Below are 19,848 nucleotides of genomic sequence, written 5' to 3' on the forward strand. Positions count from 1 at the left end.
GAGAGAGAGAGAGAGAGAGAGAGAGAGAGAGAGAGAGAGAGAGAGAGAGAGAGAGAGAGAGAGAGAGAGAGAGAGAGAGAGAGAGAGAGAGAGAGAGAGACCGGTGTGACTTATCTCCACTGCTGCTGTCGGTAACGGAGCGGCTGCGCGCACACACACCTACACACACACACTGGCCGCGGAGGACCGGCGGCTCTGGCGCACCGGGAAGCAGCAGCAGAAGACAGAGGAGGAGGAGGAGGGAGGAGGAGGACACAGCGACACATGTCACACCGGCTCCAGCGGGGGAATGTACCGGATTCCGGGCTGTCCCGCTCCGAGGGCTGCGCCGCGGTAACGGGACGCGACACCGGGCTGAGGCGGGACCGCGCCGGGACCCCGTGAATTCTTCTCTACTGTCAGGACCGGAGCCACCGGGCTGCGGAGGGAGGGGGGGGCGGAGGGGGGTGCCGGCGCCCGGCCGAGCAGAGGCGCTCATCTTCGGACAAGGCTCCGGAGGGGAGGGGGGGTCGGGCTGCGGGCTGGAGGGAGCGTAACCACACCGCTCGCGCGCAACCGGAGAGACTCGGCGCAAAGTTTCCTCGATGGCGCTCGTGATGGAGCCGGTGAGCAAATGGAGCACGAGCCAGGTGGTGGACTGGATGAAAGGTAAACTGTGCCGCACACACACACGTACACAAACACACGTCTCCTGCAACAGCGGGATTAATTGCACACCTGCGCAGGGGCTGATTAGCGGAGGTGTTGCGTGGGAGGCGCGTGTGTATGCGCGCGCGTGGCACCTGATGATCAGAAGGTGATGTAATCTTTGAGTGACAGCGGGAGGGGGCGGGGCTCCAAACTTTTGAATGGGAGCTGAGAGGGATGGAGGATTCTTCTTGGCACCGAGCCTCTGTTTTGTCTTCATTCCTCTTCCTGCAGCAGTTTTGCATCAACTCTCTAAATGTGGTTCCAGTTTTCAGAAACTGAGAAGAGCCGCAGTGGGAAATCAGATTAATAATCTCCTCATTGGTTATGTTGAAACACACTGGTTTTATGGATGATTTATGACTATTTTCCCCATTTAATATAACTAAGAAGGGCCCATTTAAATTAATTTATTCAAACTGTAAATCTGTAAAAAGAACATTTAATACAGAATTTATAACATCAATGGGGTGTCATGCATCTCTTGTTTAATGGTTATGAAAGGTTACAGAATGCTACAGTAAAGGAAAAAAACCCTCATTGGCTGAGATCAAATAGTTTGTGTTGAAGTGTTTTCCATGTTGTGAAGCAGGAGATGCTTCCTGATGTTTAATCATGACTGTTTTTGACACATCATGGGTAGTTTGATGGTAATTAGATAAAATGAGAACATAACCAACCAGAAATGTTAAAAGTAATTTCAAATACTTCGATTTTCACCCGCTTGAGGCTTGAAATTTTCAAAATACTGCATAATGAGAGGAAGTAGGCGTAAATACGAGGGGCTCTGGCCTCACAGCGAGAAGGGCCAGGTTTAAATACTGACCTGGGCCTTTCTGTGTACAGCTTGGATGTTCTCCTTGTGTGTCTGTTTCCTTCCACAGTCCAAAAAACACATGCATGTGAGAGTCATTGTGAGCATAAATTGGCCACAGTTTGCTGGAATCCTGAACAGGATTAAACTGTACAGAGGATGGATGGATAGAGTGTAAATAAGTCGTTGTATATTTCCTGCATCTTTTCGTTTGCATGGCAGGATTACTGACACTCTGCATTATGTGCACCTTTAACATTTGAAAATGTAGTTGGATCTAATGGAAATAACTGGTCAGTTAAAATGAGGACAGCAGCCAGTCATTGCAGCGTGTTTACCAGATTTTTTTTCTTGACTTTTTTCATCCAGTCATTTCCAGTCTGCTCTAAATGCATTCATTTTGAAGAAGTTTGTTCTGCATTTTGTCCTTAATTTGTCATTTTGTGGTCATTAAGCACCATTTTGTGATTCCGTGTTGGACGTACGGATCATTTATTTGTTTAAGGCTGTTAAACGCCACCACCCGGAGAACCTCATATCAACAATTTCCCCCTATACTTTCAAAGCTTGAATAGAAAAAAAACCTCTCTACTTGTTTTTTTCAACACTTGTACAAAAACATGAAGCAGAAACATTAATGACCTTCACTGCCTGATACAGGATTTAACATATATCTTAAATCCCCGTTCAAACGACGTTTCAAATGAAAATGCTTTGTTTTTACATTCAAGTTTTGCTTTTGCACTTTAATGTTTTGAAGATGATGTGTGTTTCCATGGCAACAGCAGAAACGCTGAAAATTGAGTTTTCATGTTGGGCCACTAGTGGGTGCTGTTGGTTTTTTTTTGTAATGAAAGCACACATGCATGCAGAGAACAAGTTGCTAAGAAAAGTTCCACCTCAATAGCAATTTTCAAAAAGTTGCGTTGTCAGTGACTCTGATTTCATCAACCACAATAACTTGCCTCAACCGGGATTCAAACCCAGTTCCCTGCATCTGTGATTATTCTTAATACTGAATGATTGCAAAAGTAATAAGAAATCTTATTGACTAAAGATCTTCTGGGGTTTCTTTGAAGCTTCCTTCTCTTGGTGCTTCTGTTGTCATGATTGACATCTACCGGTAAAAACAATCAGGGAGGCTCCGGTGCAGAATCGCTCCACAGCTCCGTGTGCCGTAATAAATAAAGGGGAACTTATTACTGTCCACGTAATCCAGGAAATTGAGCCGCTTGGGCTTAATTAGTTCCTCATCTGTTTAATCAGTGCTGCAATGAGGGTTCGATAGCAACTTCTGATGCTACTTTGCAGTCTGATCAGTTGATTCCTAATTACAACACGTTCAGAGAAAAACAGGCAGCATGACTGTGATGTTCGACACTGCAGCCTACAGGCAGTCTTCACTGTTTGAATTTTTTGATAAAAATGGCTGAATCTCCTTCATATTCACCCACTTAAGGTCAGAGTTCACCAACCCTACCCAGCCTGGACACCCACAGCGATCCGCTGCAGTGTGTAAGATACAAGCTCACGATTCAAGAGGGGCTTAGCGCTAATTCACTTATCCCGTCAGACTGGCAGTCGCCTTAAAGATGGGAAATCCTGTCATCTTCACAGCTGCCACAATGAGATTAGTCAGTCAGAAGCTCCAGCGGAGAGACTTAAGCATTCAAAAAAAAAACAAAAAAAAAAAAAAAAACAACACATGCATGGAGAAACTTCAGCCCGAGTATCTAAAAATGTAATTGAGTTTTGTTTGCAAGAGTGCTGCTTGACACCCTCCAGTGATTCGGAGGACAGATTATGGTCATGCATAATGCAGCAGTGGGGCTGATGAGGTCTGTGCTCCGGGTCCGTGTGAAACTCTGCTGCCACACAAAGGAAATGGCTCCAGCTTGTTTTCTGGACTTCTCACTCTGTGATGGCTCACTTCGGTCGTGGCTTCAGTGCGACTGGGCTTGCTTTTCTCTGAGATCTCCCAAAAGAAGAGAAGGCCCGTCAGCTGGTCCTCGATCGCCGGGCGCTGGAGACGATCCAGGCTCACAACGAGATAATACCGCGTTGAGACAGGTGTAGGATTATCCACATACGTTTCATGTCAAATAGATTTGATCCACATGAAATGAGTGTTTTCATAAGGCAGAGCTCCTAATTTTGAGCAATGAGCTCCCAGAGTGGATGGATCTGAAAACGCCTCCGTCTCAAACCTCAGTGACGCAACAATGTTTTCAAGTCAAAATGAAACGCTTTTTTCAGATTTTGGAGGTCCGTTTGCAAGACAGATCAACTGAAAACTTTTTGAAAATGGCTCCCAAGGTGGAATTTTTTTAACACTCTGTCTCCGTCACCATGTCTCCATGGTAACGGGGGAAATCGGACTTTTTGAAAGTTGGGCTCCAGCTCCTGGTAGATGATGGAAACGCTGCTGCTCTGCAGGGATATTGTGCATCTACTACAACTATTGCTGCGATGCACATGTGCAATGGCAGCGTTTCAGAAAAGTTGTGTTTTCACCCATCTCCATGTAGACGGCGTCAGAGCGTTTTTAAAAAGTTCCACCTTGGAAGCCGTTCTAAAGAAGTTGCACCCCTAAAATGCATCAAAAGTTTTGGGTTTTTTCTTGTCGTGTTCTAAACGGGGCCTTGATTGTGCCCCTCCGGCTCTCTGGCGACGAGCCGCCGTGTCAGTCTGAGATGTTTGCAGCAGATCTGTTAAGTCCTGCTGGCTGAGTGTTGGGCTCTCCATGGGACTCCTCTACATGCACCAGTAACTTTTAGCTGCCGGTTCACTGCCTCTCCTTCACCGAAAGGCTTTGGATGGACCCTGACCTCTGGTGGGGAGGGGGGGGGGGGGGGGGGGGGGGGGGGGGGGCAGGACGCCCCACAGGAGCTGCAGCTTTAAAGATGCTCTGACTCAGTCGGTCGAACTCAGATCCTGAAATCTGCCCGTTATTTTCCTGCCTCTAACGCATCGAGGACAAAATGTTCACTTGCTGCCTTCCAGTAGATCCTCCTCACGAACAGGTGCCATTAGACAGAGATAATGAGTTTTATTCACTTCTCCTGTCAGGGATGCAGACTGGCGTAAACCATCTGTTCGACTCTCTTTGACTCATTCTGGGTTTGCACCAAAAGAATTTCCCTCTGTTCATCTGGATGAACTGATTCCGACTCGCCAAGGCCTCCGTTAAACCACCTGCCTGGAGTGAAGCCTCCACACCGAACACAAATCAATTAGTCACATTCATTACTTTGTCTCATTTGAGTAAATTTAACGGCCTGCGTTTTAGCTGGGATGCCAATTCTTGAAGTGAAGGGGCCATTTAAAACTGATGGGTTCAGTCTGATGATGGTCAGAGAGGCCTGGAAATGAGATCCTAGGAATGAGAATGAGAGCTTCAGCCCTCGGGGGGGTTTTTTAAGAGGAAAATTAGGATGAGGATACATTACTAAAATGCTATCTCAGGTCAGTTACACAGAATAACATCCATCCTTTAATGTGAAGTGAAGAATTAGACTAGAGAGCTACGTGAAAGCTTCCTGCAAGTTCCACCAATCAAAGAAATCTCCAGCGCAAACATAATGCGCAAACGTCACCGAATTCACTTCCTTGTTTATGGTTTGGCGACGCCAACATGCGATTCCGATGTTTCTCATTTACCAACAAAAATTACTGCAAAATAATTCTCTGTTCTTCACAAAACCATTCAGCCACTCCTTCAAAAATCTTTCACTTTTTCCTCACAGTTTCACCACAGCGAACGCCTACAAACCACAGCAACTTTAATCGCAATTTTCTAGAAAAGCTCCTGTGAAGTCCGAAATTTTGGTCTGCAGCAATCACAAAACAAACAAAAAAAAAAAGGCTTTTGAAATCCTGAAGGGACTGACGAATAACAGCACCCACTAGTGGACCAACAAGAAAGCTACATCATTTTCAGTGTTTCTGTGGAAACATTGCTCTGTAAATGCAAAACTTATCTGAAAAGAAAACACAAAAATTAAGCCTTTTGAATTGAAATATCATGTAAGCAGGAACTTAATGTCTTTTTTAAATTGAATATTTAAACTAATTAGATGCACTTTGCTTCCATGTTTTACATTCTGTCTTCATGAATGCAATATCAGTTCTCAAAACCACTACAAATTTACTATATATGTTTTGCAGTCTTAATTATGACGTAAGAATTATTAAAATATAGAATTCAACCTTTTGCTGTGGTGCACATTATCAGCACGTCAGAGAGGTTACGTTTTCCCCTGTTTTTGCTGAGACTGAGTTGACGAGTTTGCAAAACTTGCGCCTTCAGTGGCTCCAGGCTCGCTTGTTGGGTAACTGGACCCACAGAACACAACAAAAGTTTTGACTTGGAAACACTGAAATTTCACATTTTGGTCGTTTCTGCAGTCGCTGATCTCATCGGCAAAGTTTAGTCTGAAGTGAAGATCGTGCGTTTTGACTTTTCCCACCTCTGCTGGGTTCTGCAGCACAATCAGAGCGATCGCCATTTTCCCAACACTTTTCCAAAATCTGTATTTTTAGCGCGAGACAGTAGCGGAGGCTGTACAGCTGTGAGGCAGACGGCGCTCAACAGGAGCTCGCCGCGGTTTCAGTGGACTCCAGTGGTGGCAGTTCACTGAACTCTTCATCTGAGGACACACTGCAGGCCAAGAGCCGGATTTTGAAACTCCTCCCACGCTGGAGGTCCCTGAATGTGTCATTAAGGGCAGAACCTGCCTTGCTTTTACAGACACGAGGCTGCCGGTTATTAAAATAGACGCCGCATTCGTCGTGCTTGGTTTCTGTTGCATCAAATTAGTCGGAGGTGCAGACGAGAGCGTTCAGAGCATTAACGTTCGGCAACATCGTGTCACTGACTCATTGTTGTCAGGCTGCTGTTTACTCTCCGGTGTGCGGTTTTGATGAAGCAGGAAATTAGAGTGTTAATTTTTTTTCTTTATTTATTTTTGTGGATTCCTCGCAAATCTGAAATGAGGCCTGTTGATGAGAACAAGGAGATTAATTGTGATCCTCAGTTAATCCGCGGCTCCTGTTGCTGATCTCTATCTCGGAGTGAATTAAGACGTCCATATGGGTCGAGAAAGTAAATGTAGGAGCTTTTTTTAATGAGCTTATTTCTGTAATATCTCTGTCAGCTTGATAATGAGCGGATGGGTGGATGAACGAATATCTGATGAGTCAGAAACGTTTACCAACTGTTGTGCAACATATGCCTTTAACATCGTTTTGTCAAACATATACTGTTGTATGTGAATCAGAGGTTTTGTTCACATCTAGAGCAGAGCTTAACACCTGATCTAAAGGCTTGAATTAGTTGAAAAGTTGCTATTTTTGTTTCCATCCCAGTTTCTGTGAGCAGCGTTTGAAAAGCAAATCAGTTTGAGATGTTTTTTCTTGGTTTTGTTTCGTCTCATTTGGGATGATTTCATGTTGAGATCACAACATCCGATGTCGTCACAGTAGCTTTTTATCCGACTTAATCATGTTGACAGCAGAGCTCACGTGCGCTGTGCATGGAATCTCAACGTATTGTTCCGTTGTCTGTTCAGTCAGTCTTTTGTGATATGTACTGTGTATTTAAATATATCCTGCAGCATTATTCTGCTTCATGGAGCGAGAAAGTGAGGCTCCGTTTACATGACATTTCAAGTGAAAATGTATCTTTTGTGCATTTTTTTGTTTCAGCAGAAACCATTGTTTGTTTTGAAACCGATGTAGTTTTCTGTTGTCGTGCAGATGGGCCCACCAAAACACAACAGAAGTTTTGTGTAAACGGAACCAAAGATTCACAGTGCACTCAAGACTGCAGTTTTGATGTTTTAAAAAAAAAAGTGACAAACCAAGACTTGCTGTTTTAAGAGGCGAAGCAGCGTTCGAGGAAGTTTCTGTTGTGTCGCAGCTTCAGCAGACATGCAAGAACAAACTCAACCAGCCTGATTATTGAAGATAACAAACCCGTCCTCAGTGCTTCTGGATACAGGATGATGAACTCTGCATGAAAACCTGCACATCAGTCCAGTCCCTGCATTCAGTCTTCACAGAAACACAACAGTCTGATCTCTCAGATTGACAAGAGTCACCATGTAAGCACAGCTGGTGAATCCAGGTGTAAGAAAAGAGGCTGAAAGTCTGCATAACCTTTAATTCAGATGCTTTGACCTTCAAAAAATGGATGACAATTCTCAGATTTTATCATCGTTCTATGTCTCATCGATCTCACATAACCGAGCACAGCCTACCCTCACCACGTAAACCGTGAGAAATGACTAATGATCTCTAATATTAGCTGTTATTGTTGTTCGCCATGGCAGCTTCGTGCATAAAAAGCAGGTCAAGGGAGGCGGGAGATTGACTCACGTGCTTCGGTACAAAATGCAAACGGGAGAAACGGCGCCGAGGATTTATTTACATGATGCACCGTGTCATTTCTCTGTGTGCCTTGTTGTTGGACGGGTTACCGCTTGGTCATGTGCATATGGCATGTGTTTATGTGTGTGTTTATGTGTGTGTGTGGGTGGGAGGGTGGGTGAATGGCGAGTTCTTCGTCTCAGACCTTCTGTGCACAACAGCTGACAGACGCACAAACCTGCTCCAAACAGAAGGCTCCACCCGAGTCCTCGGACATTTGGACGGGTGCAACACACACACACACACACACACACACACACACACACACACACACACACACACACACACACACACACACACACACACAGCATCACGGCATGCCTGACTGTGGTATTCGGTTCATGCTGGGTCTCTCGGGTGTGTCTGCTGCAACAGAAAGACACATGGCATACTGTCTTTTTCTTCTTAGAAATATGGTATCATATCTTTGTTTTCTCAAAGTAAACATGGTACACTGTCTTATTTTTCTCATACAAAAACATGGTATGCAACATTTGTTTAATAGTATACTATATTTGTTTTCTTAATAACATGCTATACTATCTTTGTTTATTTGGAAGGTACCATAGTATATTATCTTTATGTCTCCAAAGGAAGTAATGACATACTATCTTTGTTTGTCCAGACTATAAAACATGTATACTGTTTTTATTTTCCTAGAGGGAAACAAGGTATAACATCTTTTGCTTTCTCAGAAAATAAAAAAGGTATACTATTGCTTTTCCAGAGGAGAACATGTCATATTATCTCTGCTTTCCCAGACAAATACCATGGTATATTGTCTTTGTGTGCGTCTGTGGGAATGGACTCCACTAGTATGGCACGTGTTTCCACTGTTGACTGTCTTGACAATGCGACACATGTTCAGGGCCATATGGGAGATCAAACCACCAACCTTTGCATTAGAGCTTGACCCGCTCGGCCCACTGGGCCACGGCGGTCATATCAACGCACACAGATCACATATGCCAGAGGCGTCCGGGGCCAAAGGGTCTGGCCGGTGTCGACTTGTGCAGCTCTGGCACGAGTGACGCTGCAACAACACCGAGGAGCGGAGCGATTCAATCGTAATGCGAGAAGCCGGTGTGCATGGATGGGAATGCAGGGAATTCGCCCGCGCCCCATCCCGCCCCGCCGTACCGTCTTATCATCTGTTCACACAGAGCGAGCAGAGTGATTCAATCACCGGACGTGGAAATCAGCGTTGAAATTGGCACGCCGGCCTCCGCGCACATCTGATGGCTCCACGAGTGTCGCGGGCGAAGCCGCCGGGCGCAGCGTTCGGGATCAGAGCAAGGTTTCACTCTGGGATTCATTCAGGTGGCGAGCGACACACTCGAGGACTTTGTGGGAGGAAAACCGCTCACCAAGAAAAGTGAAACCCTGTGTTTATCGGCCGGTTGTGCACACTGAGCAAACATATGGCACACGGGGAAATCAGGGTTTTGAACGTTTTGTTCACTCGGAGGCCGGAGAGGGTTGTTAAAGTCACAGGAGGATGATTCAGCGCCGCTTTCCAGGGCATTTGCATACAGAAGCAGCGATGAAGTTCAGTAATTTCCACTGGAATAAATCGAAGTTTCCTGCAGTCGTTTTCTTATTCTAATTCATTCCACTATTAAGGAGCAGATTTGGAGAACAAAGAGTTGGAGTCCTGACGTTTGGAAAGCCCTGTGTAATGGCCCCGGACTGATGTGGTTTCAGCATTCAGCAGTTCGCTTCACACGCTGTAGCATTAATACGTGACTGCAAACACGTAACAACCTCACAGCTTTCAGGAGGAATCTAGTCACAACTTTACACACATGAGCGCAGCTGTTGTGTACTTGAATCATAATTTTCCAAACTGTTATTTTATTTTTTTTTTTAAATTGCTGTTTCTCTATCAATACAAATATATATATATATACATATATATATATATATATATATATTATATATATATATATATATATATATATATATATATATATATATATATATATATTTTTTTTTTTTTTTTTTTTACTGGTTTTGAAATCGTGTTCCAAACTCCAAACTCATCCTACAAGAGGAATTCAAAGGTTATGGAAATGAAGACATGGAACGTAAAAAAACCCACAGGTCTGATCAATTAATTCAGTTATAATTAGTGTAGGCCTATGGAATGGAAACACCACCTACCATAATGCAACATAGAGATTTATATAAAGAGAAGATGAGATGAAAATATGAAACAACCAGCCAGTTAAAGTATTTCTAATTCACTAACAGGGTGAACGGGGCTCCAGTTGTTTCTCATGATGAACAACGAGCTTCAGTGAATCTTGTTTTGAGACTGAAGTTAGTTCCCGATCACTGACATGGTGTCCCTGAATCATTGGTTGAAAAATAACAACTTCATTAAATAAATAATTTTAAAGTCTGAATGATCGTTCTCTGTAATTTATCCATTTTTGGTAAGTCATTTTTTTGTAACATTGTAGGGTAATCAATAACATCTAATGCAGGGGTCACCAACCCTGTTCCTGGAGAGCCCCTATCCAGCATGTTTTCCTTCTTTCCCTGTTTCAACACACCTGCTGGCATCAACAGGCTCGTTACTGGGCTTTGCTCTTTGCTTGGTGATTAGAGAATAAATAGATTCAGGTGTGTTGAAGCGGGGAGAGAACTAAAACATGCTGGATAGGGGCTCTCCAGGAACAGGGTGGTGACCCCTGATCTAATGGAATCAATTATTCTGATATTGAGGTTACTTAAGTGATTTACTCATTCTCAAGTAATTGATTGTCTGCTATTATTAATTGATAAATGACAATTTGTTAATTCATAAGGCATGTTTTAGTATTTCACTGTTAATGATCTACAATTATTGATTAGAAAATGTCAAATTACTGAAATGAATAATGTAATTTTTTTAAAATACTCAAAGAAATCAGTTGCTTTCGGTAATCTTTTATTTTAGTAATTTAATACAAATAACCAAACATAAAAGCTGTTAGTAAGTTTAACACAACAACAAAAAAAAAAAAAAAAAAAGGTTTTCGTCATTGAAAAAGACGACATGAAAACTTAAAGGTGCAATAAGTAATAATACGTCACATAACGTGTGACGGTCCGGCCCAGCCCATCGGAGTTGTTCCTCAGAATTTTTATTTTGAAAGAAAAACACTTGACGGACACACACATTGATGGAGATGGCGCATTGTTTATAGGGAATGTTTCTTCAATGGCAGGTGGAAAATGGGAATGATTTTTTCTGTTTTTATAGTAAATTTCCTGCTATTTACCTTCAAATCACCCAAATGTTCACAGTATTTCTCATAACTAATATAGCTAACGTTAGTTTAGGTAGGTTATCCTATTAGTTGTTGTGCAGCTGAGTTGTTAAAGATAATGTGAAAATATACAGTATAATAACCTCTCAGTGAAACTGTTTTATTCAAAGCCACTGGAGCAAACATTAGCAATAATTGCTATGCCTGTTTATCAAATTAGAAATGCTACGTAACAGCTGATAGACTCTGCATACCTCTTGTGTTTCCAAGCTTTGTTTTTATTTTCTCTTTGTTAAAAAAAAACCATGAAAATACAAAACAACCAACTAGGGAATGTTTGTGAATAACTAATAGATCCAGTGTTGGCATACGTAACCATTTTTTGCCTATTAAAAACAACAGTTAATGTAATGTCCTGTATATACTTCCATGCTATCAAGTCTCTCTTTACAACAATAACACTAATATATTCACACTGCCCTGCTCATGCACTATATGTACCTCTTATGCTTGCAAGTTTTTCATTAAAAAAGATATGGAAATATAAAAGCATCAGACAGCAACTCTGTGCCTGTGAAGCTAATATTAGCATCATTAGCTTGAGAGTTGTTTATAATAGCAAGTCTTTAACCATCAGCCAGAGAATAATTTTACAATAAAACCGCAGCGTTGTGAAAATGATGTCTGTTTACACGGAAACAGGAGAAATGCTGAATTGATGCCGTCGTGCAGCAGTGATAGTGTCGCGTAAACAAACTGGAAAATGGAGTGAAAGCTTTCCATTTTCTCTTCAAACTGAGTAGATAACTGAACTCTTTGATTAATTCTTAATCAATCTGGTATAAATTGTCATTCCCAAGCGTAGATTTGAATGTTTTACGGTGAGGCTTTCCTGTTGATTGACGCATGTTAGTTTCCATGCAGAAAATCCCAGAATCATTTATCCGCCTTTCCACCGCCTGAAGCACAGTTCCCTCCTACTTTTCATGCATGAGATCTTTTGTTATTTTTGTTTCCAGCATGCATAATAATCATACCGGCGTGATTAAGAGGTGGCATTTACAGTAAATGCATTTGTTCACGTGTGCAGAGATATCTGTAGGCAACACGCCGGCCGTGAACTGACCTCCGACAGCGGCCGGTTACGAACGTCCATCTTTCAGAAATCAGAGCGACGCTCGTCTGGGTTTTGTTGTTAGCGAAGCCGCACGTTGCTCGAACGGATGACACACAACCCAACCAGGAGGGCCGTGCTCCTTTATAGGACTCAAACATCAGTGCAAAAAAATAACACTTTTAATAGATGTGTGTGTGTGTGTGTGTGTGGGTGTGTGGTTGTGTGTGTGTGTGGTGAGAGGGTGTTTGTAGGAGTTTGGCTTGCCTGCTGTTGTGAAAAGTGTGCCTCTGTGGGAGTGGAGTGTGTGAGTCAGCTATGAATCACACTTTTTGTACAAGTCAAGCACACACACACACACACACACACACACACACACACACACACACACACTGTACATACGGAGTGCATGGTCGCATAGATGTGTGTCATTGTGAAGCAAACAGACAAGTGAAATTCTGACCATTAATTTATAACTCTCCACACAAAGACGTGCTGCTAAATGCACAATAACCTTGAAGCCTGTGGTGTGTTTGTAGGTGAAAGACTCGACTTGAGCCTCAGATGTAATAACTTGGAGTTTACAAGCAGTGACTCCACATTTGATTTGAAGAGACTTGACAGTCCCCCCAGTCCACAAATTTAAAAATTCATACAATTTTATAATTATTTGAAATGTAATTTTCATTTTCTATTTGAGAAAAGAAATCTGTGAATTCCTAGTCTCTTTAAATGCACCATTAACATCATCTAATCACAGGACGAGCAGAGTTTTCTTGGTTCTTCTTCGGTTTTAAACATACCCCTTGATGGATTTAGTGGGTTGTTGAGGCACATGTTTTGTCCCAACTGTCTTTCAGAAGCCCGTTTCTTCTTCTTTTTTTTAGTTTCCTTTGTAATTATTTATGAGTCTCCCTCATGAGCAACATGACTGGTTCAGGCAACAGCTGGATAAACAGCGTCCTGAAACCATTTCTATGTGTAAAAGAAGCTATTTCCAGCTTGCATCCTTGTTCAAAGGAATGAAAACGACCAAAATGGCTCGAAAACATTACACACACGGCAGCTTCTTCACTAAATGGCCACTCAGTGTGTTTGGTGTTTTCCAGATGTTATAATAACCCTGTTTTATCCGTTTTCCCTTCACCTGCTCTGACCTGACGCTCCTTCTTCATCCGTATCGACCCGGCTTGCAGACGGAGGCCTTCGGGGCCCGGTGTCGAGTGCTCCGGCCCCGATAGCGGAATCAATTTGTGGCGTTCCCCTCCAAAACTGCGATAAATCAACGCAAACGATCCTTTCAGTTTAGGGACGGAAAAACCTGCATTTATTTACATTTTCATGTGCAGTTTTCTGGCGTTGATGGCTTCCAGGCATCAAATGGCGAGATGTGGTGGCGGGTGGGGGCTTGGGGGGGTGGGGCTTGGGTGGGGGGAGGGGGGGTCGACACATGCTGATGAGAGAAAGAATCTGTGTGTGTGCAAAATAGTTGGGAAGCAGTTTAACAGCTGCCTCACGAGCTCTTTATTTCTTTGTTCTCTCGTCTCTCCATATCTCTGTTAGCTGCTGATGATAGATGAGTGTGTTAGAAAGCAGGGACCAAAATCAATGCTCATTCCTCTGTGTGTGTGTGTGTGTGTGTGTGTTGTGTGTGTGTGTGTGTGAGGTTTTAAAGCTGGTTGCATTCATTGTTTTGGGAGCCAGTAGCTGCAGCTCGGCCGCTCCGTCTTCATCGGAGCGACCGGCCCTCATGTTCAGACCCCGGCAGCGTCTCCGTTAATGATCTGTTTCCCCGAACATGGAGCCAAACTAAACTTATTACCTGCCGAACATCGATCCCAAATCGGTGACTCCGGCCTCCAGGCTGACCATTGTTCAGGGGCATTTCTCCAAATAAACTCCCTCCATTTGATTCCTTTTAATGAATGTTAATTTTTGCTTTCTGAACAAATGAAAACAAAAACTGATACAAGAAACATCCAGTCCACCAGAGGGCGCTTCTAAAATCAAAATACTGTCAAAATAAGTTTATTTGAACATGGGACAATTCAAACTGCTTCGCAAAGGCAAAGACATAAAAAATGACATTAAGAGATAAATCAAAATATAAGAAAATAAGAGCATATAAAGACAAAGGGCAAATACAACAATAAAATAAAGAGTTGAGAAATATAAGCTGAAGCTCATAAACATGTAGAATAGTGTACTTTGTATGATGGTGTTTGACGTCTCAAATCACCCACAAATATTAAATCCTCTCGTCAAAGAACCCTGCGTGTCCTACTGTTCCGGCTTCTTTAGCGAATAACACACTCGCTCTGCGCACGCAATATGGAAATCAGAAAATTCTCCATGAGCGGAGGAAGAGCCTCACTGCATCACTTCAGAAATTAATCTGTGATTAACAATTCACAATAAACAATCACTCCTCCAGATGTGAGTTACAGGGATTAAAATCAGCATAAAAAGAGAATAAATAAGCTTAAAGCTTTGAGATAAACAAGTAAAACATAGTATCTATTGGAAAAAACCCAGTGAAATAATGTTTTGAGTGACATAGAAGAAGTTGATGAAACTAAAATGAGTTGGAAACTCCAGATTTTTATACGAATTCTGCTTTTGACTTTGAAAACATGAGAAGGATTAACGTCGCTGAAAGTTTGAGGCATTTCTACTCGGAATGAAGACAACCGTCAAAATGCGACAACACCGTACAGCTCAATATCTGAATAAAACGTCTTTTTTTTTAGCCCCCCGGCGAGTCTTCCGCTTCATTCTCTACCTGATGCTACTCAGCCTTTGAGCCAGGCAAACACGTACAAAGCTGCAAACAAGCTCTGGGAGAAAACACGGCAGCTGTTGTATCTGGAGAAACAAACCGGAACAAGCAGCAGGAGCAGCGGCGGGGAGACGCCGAGGCTTTGAAGAGGGGGGAAAGAAAGTGGGAGAGTGGAGAGGAAAGCCGATTAGCGATCCTGCAGCTCGGCACCGAAACCCTGTAACTTCCAGTGGAGGGATGTGTGCGCTTATCGATCGGGTCTGAGCGGCAGACGTCTCTGGGAGCGATGGCGGCCCTGCCATGGGAGTAACCAACGCCCGGTAATTAAAAGTACCGTAACGAAGGGGAGGGAAGAAGAAAGAGGGCATGTCAGGTCACTCTCTGCAATGGAAATCAAAATTCTGGACCACAAATGAGCCGAAATTTCAAAATGCTTCAAAGTGTTCATGACTAGCGTGCTAAGAGGGTGAAAGTGTGTGAAATCATATGAAGACGTGACGCAAGCTTGATGCTAACTTCAGAATGCTTCAAAATAAGAGCACTGTGTGTGTTTATGTGTCATTAAAACTGATTGTGTGCGTGTGTGTGTGTGTGTGTTACAGGTCTGGACGACTGTCTGCAGCAGTACGTGTGTGTGTTTGAGCGCGGTGGCGTGTGCGGCGAGCGGCTGCTGCGGATCAGCCACGCCGAGCTGGAGGAGCTGGGCGTGTCTCGCATCGGCCACCAGGAGCTGATCCTGGAGGCCGTGGACCTGCTCTGCGCTCTGGTGAGTTTCAAACACGGGAACGGCCAATCAGACGGCACCTCGGCTGCAGAGGCTCCACCCGTATCAGGAAGTAAACCTCCTCATTGTGGTTTTCATCTCCGTGAATGGATTAAATCTACAAAATCTGAGCAGCAGCGTTGTCTCTCAGTGGGACGGTTACATATTCATATAAATGTTCCAAAAACAGGAGAATGATGATATAATAACAGATAAATGTCACTGTGCTCATCATCCTCACCCACTCATTGTGTTTTCATGCAGATTAGCACGGCCGCTGCAGCCAGCGTGAATCATTCATGTTTCTTTATGTGATCAGATGAAGCTGTGCGGACGTGGCGGGGCTCATCTCCGTCTCTGTGTCTCCGCAGAACTCGGGCCTGGAGACGGAGAGCGTCCGCACTCTGGCGCACAAGCTGGGCGCCTCCGCCAAGAACCTGCAGAACTTCATATCGGGCCGGCGCCGCAGCAGCCAGTCGGAGAGCCGCAGCTCCCGGCGGCTGCCCAACGACCTGCTGACCTCCGTGGTGGACCTGATCACCGCCGCCAAGAGCCTGCTGGCCTGGCTGGACAGGTCTGTACGGCCAGATGTGCCGACTCTGAGGGATTCATCATACTTTTGAAGTTTCTTCCTTTTTCATTGTGCAAAATGTCATAGAGTTCTAGCAAAAATGATCACAATTGATAAAAAGCTAAATATGATAAATATAACAAGAAGGACACTAAAAGGTCTGTCAACAATAGCAAGGATAACAAGACCAATAACAGAAACAGCAATCAAATATGAACATGAAACCAAGTCAAAGAACAGAAGATAAATTTATTATTAATAATAATAAAACGAGCAATAACACTCAAAACAACAAGAAATAAAAAGCAATAATAAAAAAGAGCAACACTAATAACAATGTCACAGTAAGTTAATGTGTGTTGAAAGTGCAAACCACTGCTCCACCGTGACGCTCAAGTTCCAGTCCTATCTCACATAAACTGGCATCTAACTGGAGAAAACTCCATATTGTAAAGACCCCAAAGACCAGATTTAGACCGGGGAGGTACTGTTGTGAGGGGAAAGTGCTAACCACTGCGCCACCGTGACGCCGAAGGTTTGAGTGCTGATTTAATGAACAATGAAGCTTCAGTCACGCCGACTGTTTGACTCTCTCTAACAATGTCAGACGTGGTTTTTTCTCCTCTCTCTCTCTCTCTGTTCGTCTTCTCGCTGCTCTCCGTCGCTTCATTTATTCATGAGTCGACACGATTCTCAACGCCACGCACGCACACACAACACACACACACACACACACACACACACACACACACACAACACCACACAACACACACACTAAAAGCTCTCTGACATGACTGCTCCAAATGCCAGGCGCCCACACCTGTCCCCGGGCCATGCAGGGCCTCTGGAAATCACACACCCGGACCCGCAGAAACGCCCACGCTCGCACAAAACTCACACACACGCACACAGACACCCACATCCACACAATCACACACACACTTATGCAAGTGCACACGCTCGCCACGCACAGTGATGCAACTGTAAATGGCAAAGCGACATTGAGAAAGGGATAAAGTCAGCAGCTCCTGGATGTCTGAGCGCTGTCAGAAGCTCCGTCTCTTTCTGCTTTTGTTCGGCGCGTTCGGTAAAATGAGGAGATTGTGCATCTGGGTGAGGGCAGAGGGTGATCTGAAGAAGAAACAATCCCTCCCATCAGCCACAAAACAGGATGGAACTGTTTCCCTGCAGCAGACACACTGCATCACAATGGAAAATAAAAGAAAATATAGGAGTGCACAGATACCAATGCTGCACGGAGTACTTGCACTTGCTAAAGATCTCTGATAAAATTGAATTTAAATCCGAAATAAGTGATTGATATTTTTTGATGAAGTGGTTACCGGGCAAAAGAGCAAAACGGAAGTGTAAAAATAGTATCAATCTTATTTTATTAAAGCAAAAAGCTTTAAATCTTTATGTTTTATTAAAATAATGAAAAATGTAAAGCTGACCTGGATTCATGTTTGAAATAATGTGTGTCGATAGCTTTGAGAGGCGACAGCTCAGCTACGCTCAGATTTTATCCTACATTTATTTTAAATATTCATGTGGTCTGAATGTGAAGCGGATTTATTCTTTTTATCTCTGTGGTAAAAATATCTTAAGCTTCATTTGATTTTTTTATTTCTATTTAATTATCCACTTTAATGGGAAAAAAACGACATCAAATTTGACATATTAAAAAAAAAAGAAAAATTCAATACTTTTTATTGTAGCTCAAGTGCTTCACAATTTAAAAGGAAAAGGAAAAATACATTGAATTTAACATCAGGTTCAGAAACTTTAAAAGACGACTAAAACAAATGAGATTATAAAACCGAGAAGTTAAAACAAAAGGAGAATTTTCTTCTTCTGCCGTCAGTTTTTTGTTTAAAGGTCGGTTGGTTGGTTTGTTTACTGAACAACTGAACCTGTTGAAGGATTTTGATCAAATTTTTCAGACTAATGGAAAACCTGCGTAACAAGAAGCAGTTTCAATGAGTTCTGGATCCAGAATAAAACTTCAGCTTTAAGATCATAGAGAAATTATGAATGAATTTTTAATCAAATTTAAGAGGCTGACTGGCTTTCAGCCGGGACTGAAGTGCTTAAACATTTGGATCTTTCCTGGATATTAACTCCATAAGAAAAAAAAATGAAACCCATAAAATACCAGACGTTTGTATATAGATGTCTTTTATTGTGAGATGTAACTTCATCATGAGACGTCACAGCTCCTCTCAAAAACTACATTTCTTCTTCTTTCATGCATAAAACCTTGAGAGCACATCACACCCGGCTCCTGATTCTTCCATTCAAATCCCATTTTGGTCCCTAATTTTCTCAAATCCTCAGCCGACTTTCAGTCGCTCTGAACTCTTCATTTCCTCTTTATATGCGCATTTAAAGCACCGTACCTATGAATTAATAAGACAGCCAGGACCGTTTAAGTCAAATATTTCTCACTTATACTGGATGCGACAAAATGCACCTGAAACTTTTAACTCAACTTCATCACAGGAAAGGAGCAGATAATAAAGTGTTTCTATAGGAAAAGGAAGGTTTTTCTGATCTGTGAAGCTGCAGTCCAATAACAGTCACACGTAGGATCAATCTTGATCATCAGATGGATAAAAACACTTCTAGGACATAAGATCAAGTAAATTTGATCTGGTTCACTTTCACTTTACAATTTTGAAAGTTCTACTGAAAGGAAAAGTACGGTTTTAAACAGCTTTCACGTTGTTTCTAGAATGAAGTAGAAAATTATACTCACCCAGAAGGCTTTTCTGATGAAAACAGTGCTTCGGGAGAAATTTAGATCCAAAATCGAGCGGCGGACATCCGTATACGGCTAGCAGACGGGGCATGTAACCCCGCCCTAAATGACTTTAATCGTTCCAAAAACTCATTAGTTCATCCTGGTCCGCTCACACCACTCCTCCACGTCCACAGCATCTTCAGCCGATAGATATTCGTCCATTTTGCACTAAACTGGAAGAAGAAAGTTGTTGTGTAGCCTCCGGTAGCCCCCGAAGCAATGAGCCGCACTGCGCATGCGCCCGGCAGCCGGAAACAAAGCTTCCAGCTCAGAGGCAAATGTGTGTGAGAAAAGTTTTCTTTTCCCCATTTCCATGGAGACAGAGTTGAAGAAATATGAAAAACTTGCCTTTTCATTGTGTCTAAGCGCTGGTGAACCCCCTCCCCCCAACAAAAAAAAGAAAAAAAAAAAACAACCAAATTTTCCATTTTCACTTGTTGTCGTGTAAACGGACCTGAAGACTCATGACCGTGGTGACACTTGTTAGTGAATTGAGAAAAATAAAACCCCAGGAAGTGTTGTCTGAGGGCTGCAAACAGTCTGCGACGCCTTAGGTCCTGCATGTATATATAGCACTCAGCCTCAATCCCGATGACCCAAATCACACCGCAGATAAATCACCCACCAGAGA

At 43.0% G+C, this 19,848-nt stretch overlaps 1 protein-coding gene and 1 long non-coding RNA gene across 4 annotated transcripts in view; one reads left to right on the forward strand and one right to left on the reverse strand.

The window, feature by feature from the left end:
- The first annotated feature begins 520 nt into the window (after positions 1-520).
- Positions 521-19,848, forward strand: part of cnksr2a (connector enhancer of kinase suppressor of Ras 2a) — a 63,597-nt gene continuing 44,269 nt past the window's right edge. For all 3 annotated transcript variants that reach the window (XM_030099479.1, XM_030099478.1, XM_030099480.1), the window contains exons 1-3: positions 521-648; positions 15,683-15,846; positions 16,215-16,417. In XM_030099479.1, the coding sequence (XP_029955339.1) occupies positions 585-648; positions 15,683-15,846; positions 16,215-16,417 (431 nt within the window). In that variant the 5' untranslated portion in view covers positions 521-584. The remainder of the gene's footprint in view (positions 649-15,682; positions 15,847-16,214; positions 16,418-19,848) is intronic.
- Positions 767-18,660, reverse strand: LOC115394240 (uncharacterized). The gene is made up of 3 exons (XR_003932048.1): positions 18,648-18,660; positions 4,603-4,611; positions 767-874 (listed from the first exon to the last, which is right to left on the reverse strand). It is a non-coding gene; the product is annotated as an uncharacterized LOC115394240 (long non-coding RNA).

Source organism: Salarias fasciatus, chromosome 9, assembly GCF_902148845.1.
Source record: "Salarias fasciatus chromosome 9, fSalaFa1.1, whole genome shotgun sequence".
Lineage (NCBI taxonomy): Eukaryota > Metazoa > Chordata > Actinopteri > Blenniiformes > Blenniidae > Salarias > Salarias fasciatus.